Source organism: Schistocerca americana, chromosome 10, assembly GCF_021461395.2.
Source record: "Schistocerca americana isolate TAMUIC-IGC-003095 chromosome 10, iqSchAmer2.1, whole genome shotgun sequence".
In the NCBI taxonomy this organism is placed as follows: domain Eukaryota; kingdom Metazoa; phylum Arthropoda; class Insecta; order Orthoptera; family Acrididae; genus Schistocerca; species Schistocerca americana.
The window spans coordinates 54,586,310-54,609,285 of record NC_060128.1 but is presented as its reverse complement, the minus strand read 5'-3'; the positions used below and the strand labels follow the sequence as shown (position 1 = coordinate 54,609,285).

The 22,976-nt window shown below is 41.9% G+C and overlaps 2 protein-coding genes across 4 annotated transcripts in view; one reads left to right on the top strand and one right to left on the bottom strand.

The window, feature by feature from the left end:
- Positions 1–22,976, top strand: part of LOC124552231 (pre-mRNA-splicing factor 18) — a 98,847-nt gene that overhangs the window by 63,400 nt on the left and 12,471 nt on the right. Inside the window, exons 5-6 of one of the 3 annotated variants that reach the window (XM_047126506.1) lie at positions 7,759–7,962; positions 20,783–20,960. The exons of 1 other annotated variant lie outside the window; for it this stretch is intronic. In XM_047126506.1, coding sequence (XP_046982462.1) covers positions 7,759–7,947 — 189 coding nt within the window. In that variant the 3' untranslated portion in view covers positions 7,948–7,962; positions 20,783–20,960. Of the gene's footprint in view, positions 1–7,758; positions 7,963–20,782; positions 20,961–22,976 lie in introns of those variants that run through there. One more of the 3 variants, XM_047126504.1, reaches the window with a different exon arrangement.
- The window catches only part of LOC124552232 (ubiquitin thioesterase OTU1), a 77,569-nt gene continuing 58,979 nt past the window's right edge, over positions 4,387–22,976 (bottom strand). The window contains exon 4 of the mRNA XM_047126509.1: positions 4,387–4,598. The gene's annotated coding sequence lies outside the window, so the exon portion shown is untranslated. The remainder of the gene's footprint in view (positions 4,599–22,976) is intronic.

Genomic DNA, 22,976 nt, shown 5'->3' with positions numbered 1-22,976 from the left:
ATTCTTTAGATATTGGTTATTATATCCACGGACGGGTCGCTCGTGGCTCGTCCGAACCTTCCCTGCGCTTCGGGAATCCAGTGGTCGTAAAAATCGTTGTATCTCGTAAAAGATTCAAGGTATCGAAATGATGATTTTTGGAAATGACAGCATGCAGAAAGGGCTGTTTTATCGTATGATTAACACTCGATACATTTTTCTAAAGGCGTGAGCAAAGCGAAAACAAGACTCCCTATAACAAATTTTCATAGCCAAACAAAGTGAGAGAAACTTGTAAACGGGGTATCAAAGTGACCAGCATGAGGTCTAGTTTGGCATGAAAATATTTAACTACTTGAAAGTAACAAACAAAAACTTAATTAATAATCCGAGGAAAAATTGAAATATTTCACTGAAAGCTGCTGTAAATGAAGTGTCAAAATTTTCATCTGGTCAAGACCTAGCTATGTTACACATAAAAAGATACATTGGTGCGGTATTTAAATGTCAAAAAGGCTTCCTTCGAATCAAGTACATTAGGAAGGCAAACTAGGACTCAGTAAGATCATGCTTTCTGAATAAAACTTGAAATTCAAAAATGGAAGAAATCAGTGAAATATTTTATTAAATGGTTTGTGTAAAAGAAATAAGTAGACCAGAGAACCATTCTACGTACCTTTGAATGATGCTCGAAACATGAATAGAATATCAGGTGCACCAAACGTTTCTCTAATATTTTTTATTTCATACTTTTAGACAAATCATTACACAAAGCGTTTGACTTTCTTTTAAAAAATTTTGGAAGCTTTACTTTACAGACTATTTAGAGTAATTGAAACATTTGGCCTGAACACTGACTACTGATGAATTACATTCGCATCAAATATCTGTAAAATTTCATGGTTCATTGTAATTTATTAGGAATTAAATGTGTGTGACATACTGGGATAGGTGTGAAGATCACGTTCTTTGGCAAGACCTTAAAAATATACACTCCTGGAAATGGAAAAAAGAACACATTGACACCGGTGTGTCAGACCCACCATACTTGCTCCGGACACTGCGAGAGGGCTGTACAAGCAATGATCACACGCACGGCACAGCGGACACACCAGGAACCGCGGTGTTGGCCGTCGAATGGCGCTAGCTGCGCAGCATTTGTGCACCGCCGCCGTCAGTGTCAGCCAGTTTGCCATGGCATACGGAGCTCCATCGCAGTCTTTAACACTGGTAGCATGCCGCGACAGCGTGGACGTGAACCGTATGTGCAGTTGACGGACTTTGAGCGAGGGCGTATAGTGGGCATGCGGGAGGCCGGGTGGACTTACTGCCGAATTGCTCAACACGTGGGGCGTGAGGTCTCCACAGTACATCGATGTTGTCGCCAGTGGTCGGCGGAAGGTGCACGTGCCCGTCGACCTGGGACCGGACCGCAGCGACGCACGGATGCACGCCAAGACCGTAGGATCCTACGCAGTGCCGTAGGGGACCGCACCGCCACTTCCCAGCAAATTAGGGACACTGTTGCTCCTGGGGTATCGGCGAGGACCATTCGCAACCGTCTCCATGAAGCTGGGCTACGGTCCCGCACACCGTTAGGCCGTCTTCCGCTCACGCCCCGACATCATGCAGCCCGCCTTCAGTGGTGTCGCGACAGGCGTGAATGGAGGGACGAATGGAGACGTGTTGTCTTCAGCGATGAGAGTCGCTTCTGCCTTGGTGCCAATGATGGTCGTATGCGTGTTTGGCGCCGTGCAGGTGAGCGCCACAATCAGGACTGCATACGACCGAGGCACACAGGGCCAACACCCGGCATCATAGTGTGGGGAGCGATCTCCTACACTGGCCGTACACCACTGGTGATCATCGAGGGGACACTGAATAGTGCACGGTACATCCAAACCGTCATCGAACCCATCGTTCTACCATTCCTAGACCGGCAAGGGAACTTGCTGTTCCAACAGGACAATGCACGTCCGCATGTATCCCGTGCCACCCAACGTGCTCTAGAAGGTGTAAGTCAACTACCCTGGCCAGCAAGACCTCCGGATCTGTCCCCCATTGAGCATGTTTGGGACTGGATGAAGCGTCGTCTCACGCGGTCTGCACATCCAGCACGAACGCTGGTCCAACTGAGGCGCCAGGTGGAAATGGCATGGCAAGCCGTTCCACAGGACTACATCCAGCATCTCTACGATCGTCTCCATGGGAGAATAGCAGCCTGCATTGCTGCGAAAGGTGGATATACACTGTACTAGTGCCGACATTGTGCATGCTCTGTTGCCTGTGTCTATGTGCCTGTGGTTCTGTCAGTGTGATCATGTGATGTATCTGACCCCAGGAATGTGTCAATAAAGTTTCCCCTTCCTGGGACAATGAATTCACGGTGTTCTTATTTCAATTTCCAGGAGTGTACTTCGCATTGCAGTGTAAACAGTATACGTACAAATTAGTGTACAGAATCATAACTGAGTCAGTAAAAATATAAGAATAGCCTGGAATCGAACCCAGGACCTTTCCCAATCACGTACGAACTGTGTACGCTACCCCTACACCACAGTCAGGCATTTGCTCACTGGTAGCAATCTATATGTTTATGTTCGCATTTAGCATAGTTAGTCGTGTAACAGTCATTCCTCCGCATTTATTGGCTGTTAAAAGTTCTCGATCATGTAAAAAAAAACATTCGTATTTAATTTATTGATGAGATAGTCAAACTCGTGTGTATTCGAAGAATTTGTCTGGTGATCTTCGTAGTTGACTACACTCGTGAAATTCTCCATGGAGATTCCTCCCTTTGTAAACGTCATGCACAGCGTTCCTTTTCGCTTCATTTTCTTAAGTAAACCTAATTCTGTAGCCTTACTCTCCAGCTACAGTTTTATGCAGGTTAAGGACGCCGTTTTACAGAAACAGCTGGTCGGCACTAAGCAGCCATCTCGTAGCGCGACAAGGTCGCTCTCACGCAGGCCACCCGAGGTTGTCGCCCGGTGCTGCTGCGTATCGCTGGAGTGTCGCGTATCCAGAAGTCGCTCGCTTCTGTCGCTCACGTAGGACACGGCCTAAGGTGAGAGTAACAGTAGAGGGCAGGTACTGAAGGAAGTGAAAGTTTCAGATACCTGCAAGATGGCTGGAGGAACGATAGGCAGATTTGTGAAAGGGGAAGGCAAGCACACGGATTCCTGCAGAGTGTAAGAACCCTGACCTGGACCGAGGGTGTGCCACCAGAAAATAAGCAAATGTTATACCGAGCATACGTATGCATTGGAAATCTGGATAGTGAAGAAAAGGCAGACGAGTAGGATAAAGGCTTGCAAGAAGAAATTTCGGAGACACAGGATAGCACTTAATAGAATGGAGAATGGGTAGAGTAAGGAGTGAACAAAAAGCCTGCACAAAATGTGTAGGGAGGGGGGGGGGGGGGGGGGAAGATTAAGATGGTACGATCGTGTAAAAAGAGAGGGAGTTGGCAGGATACTGAGACTGGCTCACGAAATGAGAGTAGGAGGCGAGAGACCTAGAGGAAGATTGAGGGACAGACGGATCGTGGCAGGGAGGGAATGTCTGAAGAAGAGAGGAGAACACTGGGCAGAATGGAAAGAGAAACAAAATGAGAGGACAGCAAAGGTGGAGAGGCTTCTGTTCAAAGCAGACCCAGCCAGGGATCACAAAATGTGCAATGTGGTGGCGGTGGTGACAGCTGGATAATCAACAGATTGAGGAAATGCTGGCAAGTGGAAGGAGTACGTGTGTGCTTTTGTTAGCTGTGGAGGAGAACTGTGGTTGTTTATTGTTTGCAACTCAGGCCCTCTTCTGATTGGAGAGTAGTAGTAATATGTCTTCAAATGCAGAAATACCAGGGACATTCAATAAATAATGTATCACTTTTTTTTCAGAACATATTCATTTTTAAGTTGGAATTTGGTGCCAAAATTAATCAACATTTCTTTTACATGTACTATTTTTCTACGGTCTCCATCACATTCTGCAGCCTTACTCCAGCATTATGTAGGAATGTAGAATTTGTGTTGCCAAAAGCTCTCACCTTGTGCTCATAGCCACGTGTAGACGCACGAATTACATTCTAATCATCTTTAAAATGTGTCTCACGTAGAGAATCCTTTGTGGTCCAAACAGATGAAACTCTGAGGGTGCCAAATCTGGGCTCTTAGGATGGGTGTGGTAGTTACGTGCAGCCTGATTTGGCAATGTGATCATGAGTTCTGGAAAAGATTTCTTTTGGATTCTTATGGGACCAAATGTGTCAGAAATGTTTCTCGAGTTTGTTCAGAGAGTTTTCGTACGGCTCTGAATTAATGACTGACCCTCTCGACAACACACTTTTTCAGTGTTTCCTTCAGCCTTCACTTGTAATCTGGTTACCTATTTTGACAACATCCCCATACAAAACATTCTCAGTTTCATTGCTGTGTTAAATATCGCATTTTCAACAAAATCCTCCACTATCTTTCTCGAGAGCAAGTGACTGTTGTTGTTGCTGTTGTCACAGTGACCATTTACAGCGCATAGACAGCTCCTGGTTGATCACCATTACATGTCCATGTTTTTACTGTTGGTGCCAGTGCTGTCACAGGAACGTAAATGTATCAGCTCATCCTCTGTAAAAAATTACAGAAATAGATGTTTTACAATTTGATGATTAAAAGAAATCTAAAAAGTAGAGTTTACAGGTTGCAAATTATATGTTACTAAAATATTTTATAGATAGTAATGATTTCCTTCCTGAGTATACAGTAAAACTGTTTACGAATGATTTTGTCACCACGACTTACCAAAGAGGCGTTTACTCTCAAAACCTTTTCTGCAACATTGTTTCACAGCCAGTATGTGAGTACTGGTGTCCACGACATATTGTCAGTATCTCGGTAACACGAAACCAGTGTTCCACGGGTGTGTCTGTGAGGGTCTGAGGTATACTGCTCTTGGGCTGCTACCACAAAATGGCACTATGCAGCACAAGTGTTTGTTATTGCTCTGTCTGTAGCACTGCATATTGTCTTTATGTGAGTTCCTTTATGAAGTGGAGTGGACGAGAAGCAAAATTTATGAATTTCTCACTCTCTGTGAGGCAGAGGAGGCTTTTCGAATGTTTGAAGTCACAGTTAACAAAATATTAAACAAAAGCATGACTTCCTAGAAAAAAATGCTGCATTGCTTCGCACCAGCAGCAGGGGCGTGGATAAAAATAATCGAGTGTCTCATTTCCCAGCACCATAGCATCTACAACAATGATTTTGGAAAAATTTGTCGTCAGCAAGTTACGTGACTGCTGGCGTACGAAAGGGTGATTGGGGAAATTACGACACTTTCTGTGAGACAGAAATGAATGAATGTAGCAAGCAGCAATCGTAAGGAAACATGGATGTGGCAGGGGTATCAGCTGCACACACACCCTGTCACATTCAATGGAAGTGTGTGTCACTGAGACAGAAGTAGCTTTCTTTGTTGGAGTTGATAGTCTTAATGTGAAAATAAAAATAAATGTATTAGCCATGAAGAACATCTTATTTATTTAGGGTCAGAAAATATCTGCAATATAGTGTGTAAAGGCCGAAATCGATCTTCTAATTTTTTTAAATTTTCCAGTGTCTGTGTGTGTGTGTGTGTGTGTGTGTGTGGGGGGGGGGGGGGGGCGGTCAAGGAGGGAGGAGATGGACACGCCTGGGATAAGATTTTAGTTTCATCAAACATTTTGTGTGTGTTTGTTTGTTGTGATATTATGTTCAACAACTGCTGGTTTCTCAATACGCTAAAATGTTGAACAGTCATGTGATAATCTACCCATTGTACTTCTTCCTTTCCGCAGTGCTGCATCTAGAAAAATACGTACAGTCCCGGAAGATGAGGCGTAACACGTGAAGAGACGAAGCGGGTGCTATGCCCAGTTGAGGACACACTCGGCCACAGGCTGCCTGGAGTTTATAAGTTTCCTCGTGTGTACGGAAGCAGTTAACGTCAGTCAGATTACCTGCACCACTGCTGACTGCTGTGCGGAACCCTAGAGGTGCATTAAAAACAGAGAGCTTGAGGAAGCAGTAGCTGGTGGATGCAGTCTCACAAATAAATGCAGGCTAATGTTTGATGAAACTAAAATTTTGCCCATATTTCTACAAACTAGGTTTCTGTTATCAAAGGAGTTGTAAAAATTAGAATGTGTGACAACTTTAAATGGAACAGCAGCCATAATCTGCACGGAAGTGAGTGCTCGAAGCAGAGGACGCGGAGAAATGCACTGAAATGTTTACATTCGTACGAGAGTGCTGAGACTACCAGTACAGACATGGACACAATCTCTGGCAGTGCGACATAACAATGACAAATGCCGACCGCGAACTGTCTCTGGGCTATAAATAATCACTACATCAGCTACATCGGTCATTTGTTCCTCCCGAAGACAACGGATTATTTTGCTGAAAGCTCAAAGATTTTATCCAGAGATGAAGTAACAAGTAAACCGAGAATGTCTTATACACAGTTTTTATTTCCTTTAGCACCAAACATCCTAAATACAGATCATTTTTGTAAGTGTGATACACTGAAATTACACTCATATGTCGTATCCCTCTACATGTAACGTGAACTTAACTTGTACAAATATGTAAGGCATTATTGAGTTTTTACTTGCTTTTATCCTCTGCCGTGAATCTGATACTTCCAGTTACCAGCTGCCACATTCGAGACATTGATGAACACGGGGTATAGTAAGCTTGAACAGAGGGATCTCACTTCTTAGAACAACGCAAATTTGTTAACAGACGGCAGCGACATACGCATTTCATATTTAAGTGTGAGTTACACAGTACTGTATATTTAAGATCAGAATGCATAGTGAATATTATGTGCTATATGCGTGATAATTTTTTAAAATCTTCTATTATCATACTTTGACTTAAGTTTTTAGTATTGTTGAGATTTGCTTTAAGAACATTCCATCATTTCTCCTCTCTTTTCAAGTACCTAATACCACCTTCAAACAGGGTATGCTGGCTCTTTAAACCTCCAGATGAGAAAGTTCTAGTTGCTGTTCAATAAGAATTTCATCATCTTCATTCGTAAGAGGGGTTATTTAATTTTTCCAATGGGTGGGCAATAAGAGTGTATGACATTATCATCCGTCCAATTGCCACGGAGTTGCAGAACATTCATTTTCAGCTGATGAAATGAGACATCCCTTACGACGTTTAGTACATTGTCGTGCTTAATGCCTCGGGCTGTATGGCACACATAGATCTGTTGAAAAATTTACGAATTGTGGAAACATTTTCTTTTTCTTGTGCTTCTGTGAAAGCAGGACTGACATAATAGGGATCACTCATACTTTCCGGCGTCACAGGAGTCGTACTTAAATCCTGTGATGGACCGGCATTACTCTCTTCACTCATTTCAAAATAAGAAAAGAACAAGCAACACACAACCCGAAGCAAAGCGAGATCACACAGTGTATTCGGTAGCTCACTTGTGCGGCTGGCAGTGTCGTAAATGTGGTAGTTCGGGCCCGACCTCTAGCAATATTTTACGTGACCGTTGTTCGAAACATCCGCCGTGTTAATGTGTCCGGACAGTAATAGAAACACGTGTAAATAAATAAGAAGCAGTACTCTCGGCACAGGTTTCCCCTCGAGGAGAGGAAAGAGGGAGGAGCGAAGGGACAGAGTGTGGTCCACTCGGAAGTCCGGTAGAGGAGTATACGTGAGATATATTACGTGTGTAGAGCTTTGCACATTGTCAGAATTGTTTAGCTCAGGCATCCAATTGTAGGTGGGTATCCACGCACGTACCGGGCGAGAGAAGATCTTCTCGAAGAATGTGGCGCACGTGATGAACGACGAGACCCAGCGGAAGTACTTGCAGGGGCTGAAGAGGCTGATGACCAAGTGCCAGCAGTATTTCCCCACCGACCCGTCCCGCTGTGTCGAGTACTCCAGGCTGGAGAACTCTGCGCCGTAGCGATAGCAGTACGGGGTAAGTAACGCTAGTATTTTGCTCGGATAATTCAAAATTTTTGTAATTAATCTCGAAGTTTCTCAGGAGCAATGAAACTAAGTTGATAATACTCAGACTGACATACCAAAAAATATCACCGTCAGGAAGAAAATGTGCCACAGTAGAAATGTGCCTTTCACCGGCAGCGGTCTTGCCTACCGAAGTACCTGGCTACGTTTGTTTGGACCGAGTTTGAATCTGGCACTGACATCTGTGCACTTTGGCCACCATTTTGGCAGCTCCCACACTCGCATAACGTATCGTGCTTTCGGGGTATCTGAGTGCCACTGGTGGACGACTGCACGAAGTCAGTAATCGGTGGCGAACTTTTGCCACGTTGAATGTGGCACAGTCACTAGGAGCCAGATCTGGTGAATGTATAGGATGTGGCAGCACGGGAAACCCAGGTTCACGCACGATTGCAATGTTCCGGTGACTGGCACGTGACCATACTCCGTCGTGCCGCAGGAGAATGCCACGACTCCATTTTTCGTGGCAGTGTCATCGAATACGTCGGCGGAGGCGGTGCAGTAATCTGCAGTACCGATCACTGTCGAGGGTCGTACTGGGAGGGAGCCGATCCGCCGGCAGTACCCTTTGCCGATTCTCAAACACGGTCACCGCTCGTCTGCGCACGAATAGTCCCGGCCGTGGCTTCTCGGGATGAGGCTCCCGGTGTGCTTCCGCCGTGTAGATTGACATTTTTTTTCGACAGCCTCACTGGAGAACCGTGACTCGTCGACGGTGACCCGACACTCGGAGAAACCCACTGGAACTGCATTGTACTGGGTACTACCCGTTGGCATACTTCCACACACTTCTGTTTCTGTGCATCGGTGAGGGATTGGGGCACCAATTGTGCACAAACCTTCTTCACCTGCAGATCTTCACGGGCAACGGTACGGAGGGTTTCTGACAGGTAGACCTGTCGCCTCCTTTAGTTCGTCAAATGTGATTCACCTCTGCCCCGTTATCGAGTCATTAACACGGTGGGCACCGTCTTGTGGACGTCCGGTATATTTGCGTTTTTCAGCACGTCTCTGCCGTCTTTGAACTCCGATACCCGACGATACACGAATCTGTGACTCGGTGCTGTTTCTCCACATATGGCTACTAACCTCTTGTGGCTGTGTGAAGCAGTCACTTCTTCCCTCCAGAGAAATCACACTGTGCACCTCTACCCACTCTCGTCCGCCAGTGTACCCGCGAGCCAGAATGAGTGTCGATGCAGTGCACCGTTTATGGGAAGCAGTAACACCATCTGGTGGTGGTACACAGACCTATAGTCTATCTTTTTGCACACATAGACAAGCATTTCAAACTGCCAGTTTCCAGGAGTTATAGGGGTAGCACCAACCGGCAACGAATGAACTAAATATAAATTCCACAGCGACCTTCTGTCGTACTTTACTACTGGAGGCGTTAGCTTGGAAGTTAAGGATATGAGAGGATCCGTTGAGTGAGGTAAAGTAAGGAGGAGTTGCTGGAAAATTGAAGCATTGAATAAAACTGTAAGTAGTGTATGGTGGGTCACTGGGTAGAGTATTGCCTTCAAAAGGTAAAGATTCAGGTGTAGCTTCAGACATATTTGTGCTATGCTAGGTGTAGGACAGGAACAGGTTACAGACGTTCCGTGAAATCTATTATTTATTTATTTATTTTTCTGTGTCTATTGCACGGACAATTTGAGTTATTGGTGACTAGTTTTGGAAATGTCGATTCATTATCAAACCCTACTCACGTTTAAGTACATCATTATTCAAAATGTAAGATCCAGGTAAACAATTTGCTAGAAATTTTAAAAGCAAATCACTCATCAAAACGTAAAAAATAAATATTAAACTAGTTAAACTGTTTTCTGGCATTATGTATGTTGAGATCCCAAAAATTCACTGCACGTGAGTGGCTTCGACACATTCGTGTGTATAATTTATAATCAAACAGTGACACAAGATACAAGTGTGTGACAGTATCCATGAAGTACTTCAGAATCTCTAAAATCTTTATAAAATTCAGAAAAGAAGTTTTCCAATCTTTCTAATATTAATAAAAGTAGTTTTGAAATGTTCCGAAAAAATTGCTTTAATAATACAAATTTGATTTCATAATATTTAGAATTACATTCATAACTGCTACTTTGTATCAAATACAGTGATAAGTATCATCATAGTTGTTTACGTTTAGATGTACTTCGTGGGGAGCAAACTCAACATGCTTCAGTTTTACAGAACCTTCGTGTGCTCTCTACTCTGTTGTGAGTGCACAGTGTACAGGTCTGCGAGACCTTCGTTTTATTAAAAGTTGAACGTTGCACATTGTGAAGGAATTAGGCTGGTGACCGAGACCTTTAGAATCAGCTCTGCACTGAGCCTCTGGACCGAGGCCTAATGCACGACACCTTAAACGTGCTACGACTCTGCGAACACGACTTTGCCTGCCGATGGCACGGTCTCGAACTTTTTTGGCGTCTGTGATCCTTTGTAGTACATCAGTGCTCTCGTTTTTGGGGTCAAAATGGTGAATGCGGCTTTCACCACCTGTCACAATAATGATCAGGAACCCATCACCCTCATGCTCAAAACGCAAAAGAAAATGTTGACAGATGTCCAATCTCTGCTGTTTCGTGCCCGAAGTGAGCAATTGAGGCCCTTTATCGTGCACCGAGATAGTAAGTTACACATCACCATGCTACAATTCGGAGTCCTTTAGCAGTAGAGGGTCGACACTTGTGTCAACGAAATAGAAAGTCGACCGAGTAATATGCGTGACATTTAATACCTCAAGCGATATTCAGAGCAGAATAAAAAATTCAGAAGCATTAATTTTCAGATAAATATCTCTATGTTTTGAGATATTTCGTCTTTCTTGTGGGATAACATAAGTAGGAAAAGTATCGGGCCCTTGTGCAACCTTTGCAGTGTGTCACAAAAATGAAGCAAACAGCAAAGTAAAGATTAAGAAGACACAAAACCCACTACTATGACAAGAATGACTTCAGTGTTAGCAGGTTACTGTTAACAGATCCGTTCCTACGCATCTGTCATCTGCAGCACTCCGTGGATTTTATAACGCCACACTCGGCACAGGCAGTCGACAGACGATTTCACTGACCGACTCGCGACGTGCTCAGTGGCCGGTATACGTGCCGACACGAGAAACAGTTGATTTTGACCAGAAAATTGTGTGTGTAAAATAGGCTTGAGAGAGCATCTCAAGCTGTCGCCATCACCAGCCACTGCCAGGTAAAGGCCTCCTGTAGCCATTACAGCCTTCAGTTAAACGCATCCGTGTTGCTTCCCCTACTCATCTCACAGTGGGTCATTGCCTCTGTCTTTTATTATGAGGTGCGTTCAGAAAGAAAGTCCATTTTGGAAAAAGACTTGTAAAAACATTTTTTTTTCAAACCAAAATTAATTTTTACAAGAAAACGCATTTCATAACCTATTTTTGGACATAGATGCCACCAGTGTTCAAACATTTATCACACTGAGAAACCACCTTTCCTTTGCCCTCTCGATAGAAAGACGAAAGTCAGAGAAGTAGGCCACCGCCGAACATCGTTTTTGCGTCGTCATCGCTATCGGAGCTCCTTACTCCAAAATTACACTTTTAAGTTTGGGGCTGTACAGTGGGCGATCAAAATGCTCCAAACTGAATTGCCGAATAAGAGTTTGTGCGACACGAGCAGAAGGGAGACCGGCGTTATCGTGGAGCAACACAGTGCTTCGACTGAGCATTCCGTGCCTTTTGTTTTGAATTGCGTGCTGATATTTTCTTAGTTTTTCACAGTATTGCACTGTATAGACAGTTTCACCTGTGGGAAGGAACTCGACAAACAGAATGCCCTGTCTGTCTCAGAACACAGTGCAAATGATTTTTTGAGCTGACAGTGTTGTTTTGATCTTTTGTTTTTCAGGGAATCGTGAATCTCTCCACTCCGCCGACTATTGTTTTGCTTCTGGAGTGATGTGACAGACCCGAGTTTCATCACTGGTAGCAATTCTGTTCAAGAATTCATCTCCCTCATCACTGTATTAGGTAGTAAATGTCAAAGTACTGCCACAGTTCATTTTGTGGCCACCTGTGAACATTTTTGGAACCAAACTTGGAAAGCACAATTTGTGAAAACTTGTCACAAAGCATTCTTATTGTGAACCATGAGTTGTCACGAGTTTTCTCATTCACTTTCTCAAACAAAACCTTATAGACAACAGAAGGCCGTCCACTTTGTGTTTCGCCACGAACATTGTTTTGCCCGTCATTGAATTGTCTCCTCCCCTTTCTCACCATTCCGTAAGTCATTAAATTTTCACTGTGAACCTCTAAAAGTTGATGAATTTCAGCTGGCTTAATGTTCTTTGTGTTTGGAAATCTTATTACTGAATGCACTTCACAGTTGGGGCTCAGAGATTGTCTTAAACATTTTGAACGGTCAGTAACAAATTTAAACGTGACACAATCCAGCTGTAATTGCGTCAGTAGAAAGACAGTGAACTAGAGAGACAAATACAAATGTGCGGAACTGCAACACTGGTGCTACGGTGGCAGTAGAACAAAATGTTACTTACTTTCCGGACACACCTCGTACCTTGCCAAATGCAGCTGAGAACTCCTTCGGTTCATCTGCCATCTGTTGCCCTTTCTGTACATCTCATCCACAGCCATTTCATTTTCATAGTAATTACGTATGCGTCCCGTCAAGTTTGTATTGCGATCCATTTGTCAGTTTTCTTGTCTTCATGCTAATTCCCAAATTGTGGAATATTTTCTCGGTCTTTATTTCCCTAATACGAGTGTTAAGAATAGGCTGCCGGAACAGTCCAATAGTCAATCCGTAACTTCCGTATCTTGCTATGTTTTGTGCTTCTCTTACTTTTGTCTCGCAGTCACCGTACGACACCAATGGTGCGAGGATCCTGCTATTTGGTACCCTTGCACAGTGACACAGCTTCTGCCCTGTGGACTTCGCTCCATTGTGTTGAAGGTGCTCAGAAAGACTTTCCTTTTTCTTGTTCCAGGGGAATAACACACTCAGAGAAGCCAAACACAATGTATTTCCTATAATGTATAACTCTAATTTCTCTTAATGAATCAACTACACGTCCGAAACATTCCAGCTAGGTGTCGTCACGTGTCGATCTCGTACGAGATTCAGAACACTAGTACAATAAAATATTAACATCGATGCTGTGACGATTTCTTTGGTGTCGTGGAGATCACGTGCACTCCGTGCCTTTCCCTTGTGCCCCACGGAGCAAGCGATTCCACCCAGCAGGTAGAAGAGCCAGTACGAGCCCTGCATTGGAAATAGCACAGGATTGGTGCAATTCTGATCTGCACAAATTGTCAAAAAACCTCTCAAAAGTGGGGTGCTTCCTACTTATTAACTGCCTTAATCCACAAATATCTTTCTTTGCCCAATCGGTATCCAGGATGCGAAAAATGTTATTCTGTAAATGACATGTTACGCCTCAACTGCACCTCCCTGTTGTTCACAGAACAACGGTGAATTTTTAAATGGCTGTCATTGAGAGTTCATGTTAAAATTGATAACTGGCTACACACTGATTACACAGTCCCCTTGGAAGCTTAAGTTTTGACAACCCTTTTTAATGTACTAAAAGCACTCCAGGCTGTCTTTACTCCTTCATTCATTTCTTTGGAGTCCATCAGGTCACTCCTATTTACCACTTAAATACAGTTACTTGTTACATGCTTCTAGGATTTTAAAGTTCATTCACACAAATTTCTTTTCAGTGGGCCAATTATAAGCACACTGGATGAGGATTTGTCACAGGAGACATCACACTAATACCACATAACACTGCCTCCAGTGTCAATTATAGTGGGACACAGTTCGACGAGGATGCGAGTCGTATCCATCGGAAGCCACTTCTTGACAATTAGATCCTATAGAGCCGTCAAACTGCAGGGATATCGAATGTTGCATTTCACCTGCCATTCCAAATTGGCCCAGACATATTCTGCAGCATTAAGATCTGGTGATTTAGAGCACCACTTGAGATTCGAAAGGGTGCCCGAGTGTTCGTCAGACTGGGAACGTTCACACGCAGCTGTTTGACTAGGGGCCTTGTCGTATCAGATGATAGGAGTATATTCTTCCTGAAAATGTAAAAGAAAGGGCAACACTCGGTCATGGAGAATGTCGAAATAAATATCCTGTTTAGAGTTCTTAGTACCCTAAGTGTGTAGACTCAAGTTATGATACAAAAAATGCCATCAAAACATCACAGAAGCACTTCCTGTCTAAACTACACATTGTGAGTTAAATGTCTTATTGGGCAGTCACTACACTACACACCTTAGACCATCTCAACAGTGCAGAATTGTCTCTCGTCGAATTGCACTACGTGCCTCCAGTCTAGGGATGGCAGTTATGGACAAAACAACTGGTTTTCAGTTGTACCATTTTTTTTTCATCTCCAGTTTAAATAGCTTGTTAAAACTCCTCAAAATAACCAGTTTCTGAAACAACTGATTTTGCTACTATTTCCAGTAATAAACATAGACATAGAACAAGGACTAGAAAATTCCAAGACTCCCTCGGAGTTTTGCATCACACATTTCAAGATACTTAGAATCAAAATATAAAACAAAGCAGGTAACTAAAAGAAAACTTAGTCTGTCCACAGTTCACTGCTTTCCTCCAAAAGAAACGATGGCTTGAATATTACAAAAATTGCCTGTATTCTCCTATTGATTCTGATGTTTAGAAACTGTTCGAAAACTGTGTTGTAATTGAGGGTCATACCACCATGTACTCATTATGAGTAGTCAAGTGTTAAAGGGTGAAAACTGAGGTTGGAGAACTCTATTTTTCGTGTTAATGTACCCATCTCCAAGAACTGAACACAGGTAAAGGCACAGGCAGCAGATCAGCTACATTCTATTTTTATTATAAACTGTCCATTAATTGTTAAGTTTTTAATTTATTACTGTTACCATAATTTGCAAATGAAGCATTATACCTCATTGCCACTGTATTTCGTAAAATATTTCGAGACTAGGGTTGTTACCATTTTGCAATACAATGGATGTCTGGCGATGACAGAAAAACTACCGTATAGACCGTGTGGGGGCTGGTCTTACACTCTGCGTGTGCAGGTTCGTCAGCTAATAGGCCACGCTACACGCCAACAGATACATTATTGTCTCAGCAATGCTGTACAGATTTTTGTGTCGTGTGTTTGTTGCTCATTTCTGTCGGCATTGTTATTAAAATGGCATTGATCACTTTTACCATTTTCTATAATAATCCAATATTTCAAAGCAGTGCAAATTATACGAATAGATATTAGTCATTTAAAAAGAATTAGCACCACTGCTATGGTAAATTGATATATAGTTCTTTTTAGTTGGTTATTGTTGTCGTTGTTGTTGTGGTCTTCGTTCCAGACTGGTTTAGTGCAGCTCTCCGTGCTACTGTGTGAGCCTTTTCATCACTGAATAAATACTGCAACCTACTTCTTTCTGAATCTGCTTAGTGTATTCATCTCTTGGCCCCCTGTACAATTTTTACCCTTGACGCTTCCCTCTTCCCACTCGATATCTCAGAATGTGTCCTTGTCGACCGATCGCTTCCTTTAGTCAAGTTGTGGCACAAATTTCTTGTCTCCCCAATTCTGTTCAGTACTTCCTCATTAGTTATGTGATCTACCCAACTAATTTTCAGCATTCTTCTGTAGTACCAAATTTTGAAATCTTATATTCTCCTTTGTTTTTTTTTTAAGTAAATTGTTTGTTGTCCATGTTTCACTTCCAAATGTGGCTACAGACCAGACGTACCTTCAGAAAAGACTTCCTAACACTTAAATCTATATGCAGTGTTAACAAATTTCTCTTCTTCAGAAAAGCTTTTCTTGTCAGTGCTCGTCTACATTTTATATCGATTCTACTTTGGCCACTGTCAGTTATTTTTGTCCCCAAATAGCAAAACTCCTTTACTACTTAAAGTGTCTCATTTCCTAATCTGATTCCCTTAGTATCAGACGACTTAATGTGACTACATTCTATCATCCTTGTTTTGCTTTTGTTGATATTCGTCTTGCATCCTCCTTTGAAGACAATGTCCATTCTGCTCAGCTGCTCTTCCAGTTCCTTTGCAGCCTGTGATATTGTTACAATGTCATTGGCAAACCTCAAAGCTTTTATTTTTTCCCCTGAACTTTAATTCTTACTCCAAATTTATGTTTGGTTTCCTTTACTGCTCGTTCAAGCTACATATTGAAAAACATCGGGTCTGGGCTACAACCGTGTCTCACTCCCTTCTCAGCCACTGCTTCCCTTTCATGCCCTCTCAACTTTTAGAACTGTCATTTGGTTTCTTTACGGGTTGTAAATAGCCTTTTGCTCCTGTGTTTTGCAGCTGCTAACTTCAGAATTTCAGAGTATTCCAGTCAACATTGTCAAAAGATTTCTCAAAGTCTACAAATGCTGTACACACAGGTTTTCCTTTCCTCAATCTATCTTCCAAGATGAGTCGTAGGGTCACTATTGCCTCACACACTCCAGCATTTGTCCGGAATCCAGACTGATCTTCCTCGAGATTGGCTTCTACCGGTTTGTCTATTCTTCTGTAAAGAATTTGTATTGGGATTTTGCAGACTTTTTAAACTGATAGTTCGGTAATTTTCACACCTGTTGGCAACTGCTTTCTTTGCAATTGGAACTATTACATTTTTCTTGAAGACTGAGGAAATTTCACCCGTCTCACAGATGTTGCGCACCAAATGGAAGAGTTTTGTCACAGCTGGCACTCCCGAGGCCATCAGTAGTCCTGACTGAACATTATTTCGACTTAGATCTTACAGAGCTCTGTCAAATTCTTGTCACATTATCGTATCTCCCATATCATCATCTATGTCTACCACCCTTCCTATAATATTGCCTTCAAGTTTACCTCCTTGTACAGACCCTCTATATACTCCTGCCACCTTTCTGCTTTCCCTTCTTTGCTTAGGACTGATTTGTCATCCAAGCTCTTGATATTTGTGCAGTTGCTTCTCTTTTTCCTGTTTGTGGTATCTGTCTTTCCACTAACGAAATATGCTTCTAAATCTTTACATTTGTCCTTCAGTCGTTTCTGCGTAGCCATTTTGCACTTCCTGTCAATCAGATTTTTTTAATGCTTGTATTCTCTTTCACCTACTTCATTTTTGAATTTCCTCCTTTCATCAGTTAAATTCAGTATCTCTCGCATTATCCAAGGATTTCTACTAGAGCTTGTCTTTTGGTGTATTTGATCTGCTGCTCCTTCACCATTTCGTCTCTTAGAGCTACCCATTTGTCTTCTACTGTATTCCTTTTCCTCTGTTCTAGTCAAGAACTGCCTAATGCTCCCTCTGAAACTCCCAGCAATCTCTGTTTCTTTCAGCTGATTCAGGTCCTGTCTCCTCAATTTCCTACCTTTTTCCAGTTTCTTCAGTTTGTAGTCAGAGTCTACATCTGCGCCTGGAAATGTTTTTCAATTTAATACCTGGTTCCTAAATCTTTGTTTTATCAATATATAATCAATCTGAAACCTTTTGGCATCTCCAGGTCTCTTCCCTGTATACAACTTTTTTTTATGATTCTTAAAACAAGTGTTAGCTATGATTAAAGTATACTCTGTGCAAAACACTACCAGGCGGCTTCCTCTTTCGTTTCATATTCACCTATTATTTTTGCTTCCCTTCCGTTTCCTACTATCGAATTCCAGTCCCCCATCACTATTAAATTTTCATCTTCCTTAACTAACTGAATAATTTCTTTTATCTTGTCATACATTTTTTCAATCTCTTCATTATCTATGGAGCTAGTTGAAAGAAACTTGTACAACTGTGGTGGGTGTTGGCTTTGTGTCTATATTGTCTACAATAATGTGTTCACCATGCTGTTTGTACAAGCTTACTTGCATTCCTATTTTTTTATTCAATTTTAGACCTACTACAGCATTACCCCTATTTGATTTTGTATCTATAACCTTGTATTCACCTGGCCAAGAGTCCAGTTCCTCCTGCCACCGAACTTCACTTCAGGTAACTTCACCTGATCCATTTCTCTTTTTAAATTTTCTAAACTAACTTTCCATGCTCTGACCCATAGAATGCCAGTTTTTTTTTCCTCTGCTGTCGATGACATCCTCACGAGTAGCCCCCGCCTGATCAGAATGGGTGATTATTGTACCTCCGGAATATTTTACCCAAGAGGATGCCGTCATCATTTAACTATACAGTAGAGCTGCATGCCCTCGGTTTCCCTCACTTTCAGCTGTTCACACTACCAGCACAGCAATGCCATTTTGGTTGATGTTACAACGCCAGATCAGCCAATTGTCCAGATTGTTCCCCTGCAACTACTGAGAACACTGCTGACCCTCTTCAGAAACCACATGTTTGTCTGGCCCCTCATCAGATACCCCTCCGTTGTGGTCACACCTACTGTATGGCTATCTGTACTGCTGAGACACGCAAACTACACCACTAACAACAATAACAATGTCTGTGGTTAGTGGGAGGCCCTGGTCATTAGTTAAAAGAAACTGTTATAACTGAGACCAAACAGATACTGAAAAATACTGATTTTCAGAACAAAAATACCAGTATTGATGTTAACCGTTGGTTTTTCCCATCCCTGCTCAGTCAGCTACTCTCTGGTCTCTTTAACGATTGGCACCCCAAAGTAGTGGAGTTTTGTTTGCCCTTTTGCAATGCATCCAGCTCTAAAATTCCATCTGTCACATGCAGTTTCCTTCACAGTATTTCGTGAATTGTGTTTTATTCATCTCATGCTTTAACAGTACATAGAATGCAGACATGACTTATTCACAACATTAACACAAGAAATGTGGATGGACAGAATCCAAGTAAATCTCTGCACACTGTTGTACACCGCTAGAAGAGGGAATTGATATTCTGTGGCAGCTGTAGGCTATTTACCTCACTGTGACCATAGCTCACTTTTCAGTGTACAGGTAGAGTATATCTCCCCTGCACTACCTGCCCAGTTCTCTAATGTGAGTAGACAAAATCGCCTCACTGAGTTCATGTTTATATAGTGGAGTTGTCTTCAGTTGATTAAACAAGTAGTTATTTGCAGTTAGTGAGTTTGTATATAGAATATGTTTCTGTAAACAGTGGCTGAGTGGTAAGTGTTTAAATTGTAGGTTACATGGGGGTAAAAACTTCGCCTTTTATCGTTTTACTATATATCGAAACAAAACTTGCAGCAATGTTATATCAGTTCTGCTTGCAACACCTTGTTTGACATCTTGGTAACATTGTATAGGACTTTCATTGTCACCCAATTACAATTAGAGGAGTAACAAAAGTTTTTATAAAAAATTAATTTTGCAGACTCTCACCTCATCCTGTGGGCTATGAGTATGGAGGCTTGTGGAAAGAGCATGCAGTGTGCACTTCTACCCCAACTGAAGAAAATAAAAGGATTACAAATAAATACATGCAAAAACAAACTAGGAACTGTACTTTCCAGTGACTTCAAAAATTAAATGTCGTATTGATCTGAGAGTAGGGCCAAGTAAACTTCTGTTAAAGGAAATGCGATCTCGCTCTATTGTTCATTCTTTCTTCATCGAAAAAGTTTGTACGAATCAGCCGAGGTATTTTCTATCATAGCCTGTTGTAAGATGTTTTCTTAAGGCAACCTCTGAAAACCTGGCAGCCTTGTACAGTTGCTATATTGAGTACCCATTTTCATTAATGCCAAGAGATTGACGGGAGAGCGACCTCTCTTAATGACTGTCGAGTTCATGTTTTCGCTCAGTTTTAGGGGTGTGAGGGTGTGTGGGGGGGGGGGGGGGGACTGCTATAGAAGATGTGATTATATCGAAGGGTGTATCAGTGGTAGGAATGTGTGAAAAAACCAGTACCCGATGAAAGAAAAACAACAGAAAAGAAAAATCAATTTAAGTTCTCTAAGGTGAATGATGAGGCATCTAAGGTGAAGAAACACAAACAAAAATATCGGAATACTCTAGAAGGGACTACACAAGTCGAAGTACAGGTTCTGGAGTAAAGGTTCGAAATAGTTTCTCGATGGGCTACTTTTGCCCCATTCTGCAATTTTCTTATTTGGCAGTCTACAGATAACACACAACTAAAGTCATGGAGGTCAAGGAGGATATTGGAAGCTTATAGAAGCTACTTTCAAAACAGATTTTATCTGATGTTTAAATTGTTCCACACTCACCAAACACACAATCAGAACTATACAAATTTTACATAAGAAACATACGAAAGTAACTTACTGCATTTTCTCCAGTTGTAGGCATCTGACTGCCACAAGGTTTCAGAATAAAACTGAGGAGATGATGACGTATCCACTGCCTGGTGAGAGAATGGCAAACTTCTGCTTTAGGGACCTGAAAACTTGAAGTGTTCTCTTGCCCCATGTGCTCTTTTACCTATACCTACCACAAGTATGATGATGTCAGTGACCTACATGGTGTTGGTGGGAAAGAGATTGCATTGGTAAATGTGATATCTTGCTGCTCTCTATTGTTGACAGCGTATCGTAAAGCCATATATTTGTGTTGTAGTTGCTTGGTGGAGAATTAATGAATGTAGCCTGCATAAATACTTGTGTTTAAGGAATTGCTGGCACTCACGGAGTAGGCTACACTGCGCAGAGCCACTCCACACACATCTGCAGTATGTCTTCCGAGGTGGATGTGAACGTGTCTGACTGATCGTGTTCGGCTCTAGAAATGTAATCTGCTGTATTGCATTGCTTGACTTGTGTTGAACTGTAACACCTAGGTGACCTACTTTTGTTGCAGAGGGAGACCATTTAAGCCTCTGGGCGTCTTCAGATGTCGAGAGAGCTGAGGCTGTGGTGATGCATTTGATACCCCTCATGCTGCAGGGATGTAGACAGGAGTTTGTGAAAAGGGGGAGGGGGTCCGGTTTGTTGAAGAGGACCATAAAAATACCCATGTATTTATTTATTCTGAAAACAAATTCATTTTTTAATCTTATGTACATAATTCACTTTTGGGTGGCCTTCATAGAAATAGTATTTTGACTATAAAACTGAGCAAGAAAAAATCTTTAATAAGTATAAAATATATTCTCGTGAGTGTGTGTGTGTGTGTGTGTGTGTGTGTGTGTGTGTGTGTGTGTGAGAGAGAGAGAGAGAGAGAGAGAGAGAGACCCAGATATACAATTAAATATTTCTTTATTTGGCGATATCATAACTTCATTTTATTGCCAAATGAGTTAAAGCTCTAATATTTAATATAATGTATTGACTCTTCACAAACAAAAGACAGCTCTGTCTTCTAATATACGCGATAATGATGGAAGCTGAAGAAATTCACTGAAATCTGTGCCATGGCCGGGACTTGATCCTGGGTCTCCTTGCTTACTGAGCAAGTGTGCTGTGCTGGTCATTATACCACCACAGCATTACAGCTAACATAGCTGCACGGACTACCCTGGGCCAACGCCCTCCCTAACACAAACTGCACTTCACATCTTCAGCTGATTTTCTCCTTCTTAGATTGTCACTATTGTCTAGGCTCTCCGGTATTGGAATAGCACCCCACTGTGGGACGTAATGTGGAAATCCTGCCTGTTCCTCAGGCATAGGTGACCTATAGATCTGATATAAAAATTTTCCTTGAGACATTTGAGTCTCATCTTCATCTATGATAATGACGTAAGCTGAAGAAATTAATTGAAATGTTTAAATGTAAGCAAGGAAACTTGGGTCCAAGTCCCGACCGTGCACAGATTTTAATTCTTTCTTCAGTTTCCTTCATTATTATAGATAAAGATGAGACTCGAGTGAGTCGGGGAAAATTTAATTATATCAGACCGTCTAAAATAAGTTTTACTACTGCAGAGCAGAAGAATCTTAATGTTAGTCTGAATAATTTATGTTCGAAATTCCTTTGACAACAGCTATCTGTTTCATACTACAATCTTGTATTTAAATCTCCAACTTACCTGAAACCAGATCAGAATTCCTTCACCATATCAAAGTTTCACGTCATTAAGATTCTTCATTTTCCATGAGTGCTTGAGAACATCTTTATATATTATTTCGACAGTTAAATTTAAACTATTGCAACCAAATTCATTTACAAAATAAAACAGAATACACAGACACTATGAGCTACAGTGGGATCTTAACATTGACTCGTGCATCGATTTCAACTAGACGTGTAATGTATGCAGTGCCTCGAATGACTCTCCATTTATCTGTGTTGGTGTGCTTAAACAGTCCTCGATGCTAATAAACTCCTCTGTGACATACAACATACATTATCACTTGCATGACGTTGATTTACAAGTACATTAGAGTTGTGACAGTCTCTGTCTCAGTGCTCTGAGGATATTACGAATATTATGAATAAGACATTTCACGTAGAACATCTTTCTTGCAGTACAACTCAAAGACACGATACATTGCCGTTCCTCAAGTGAGCTATCTTCATGCCCAGGGACACAGTGCAAAATGACAGTCACTAGCTGTCTTTCAGTGTAAATATCGCCGAACTGTATGTATTGTCGAATCGTACTGAATTGTACGTGAAACGACATTAAAATTTAAAAAAAATGGAAAAAATTTAATATATGGAAAACAATCACTGGTATAAAGAAAACTCGGCAAACAAAGCAGTAAACAAGTTAATTCCTTTAAGTGAATGGAAAAAGCATTATACAGACCTTTTAACTGAAGACAGACCCCAGTACACTAGAGGCGAACAGTTCAAAATATGACTATCACGATAGAGGAAGTTTAGCTAAGATGGAGAATGGCCAATCACCTGGGCCTGGAGATATTCCTGTGAAATTATTGAAAGCTGGTGGACAGCATTAGAGGAAAAGAATATTACGCCTTATGAACAACTGCTGTCAGTGGATTAAAGTTCCGTGGGAGTGGAAAAGGTCATATATAGTCTCTGTTTTCAAGAAGGGAAATCTAAGAGACAGAGGCATCAGTGTGCACTGCACGATGAGCTGCTT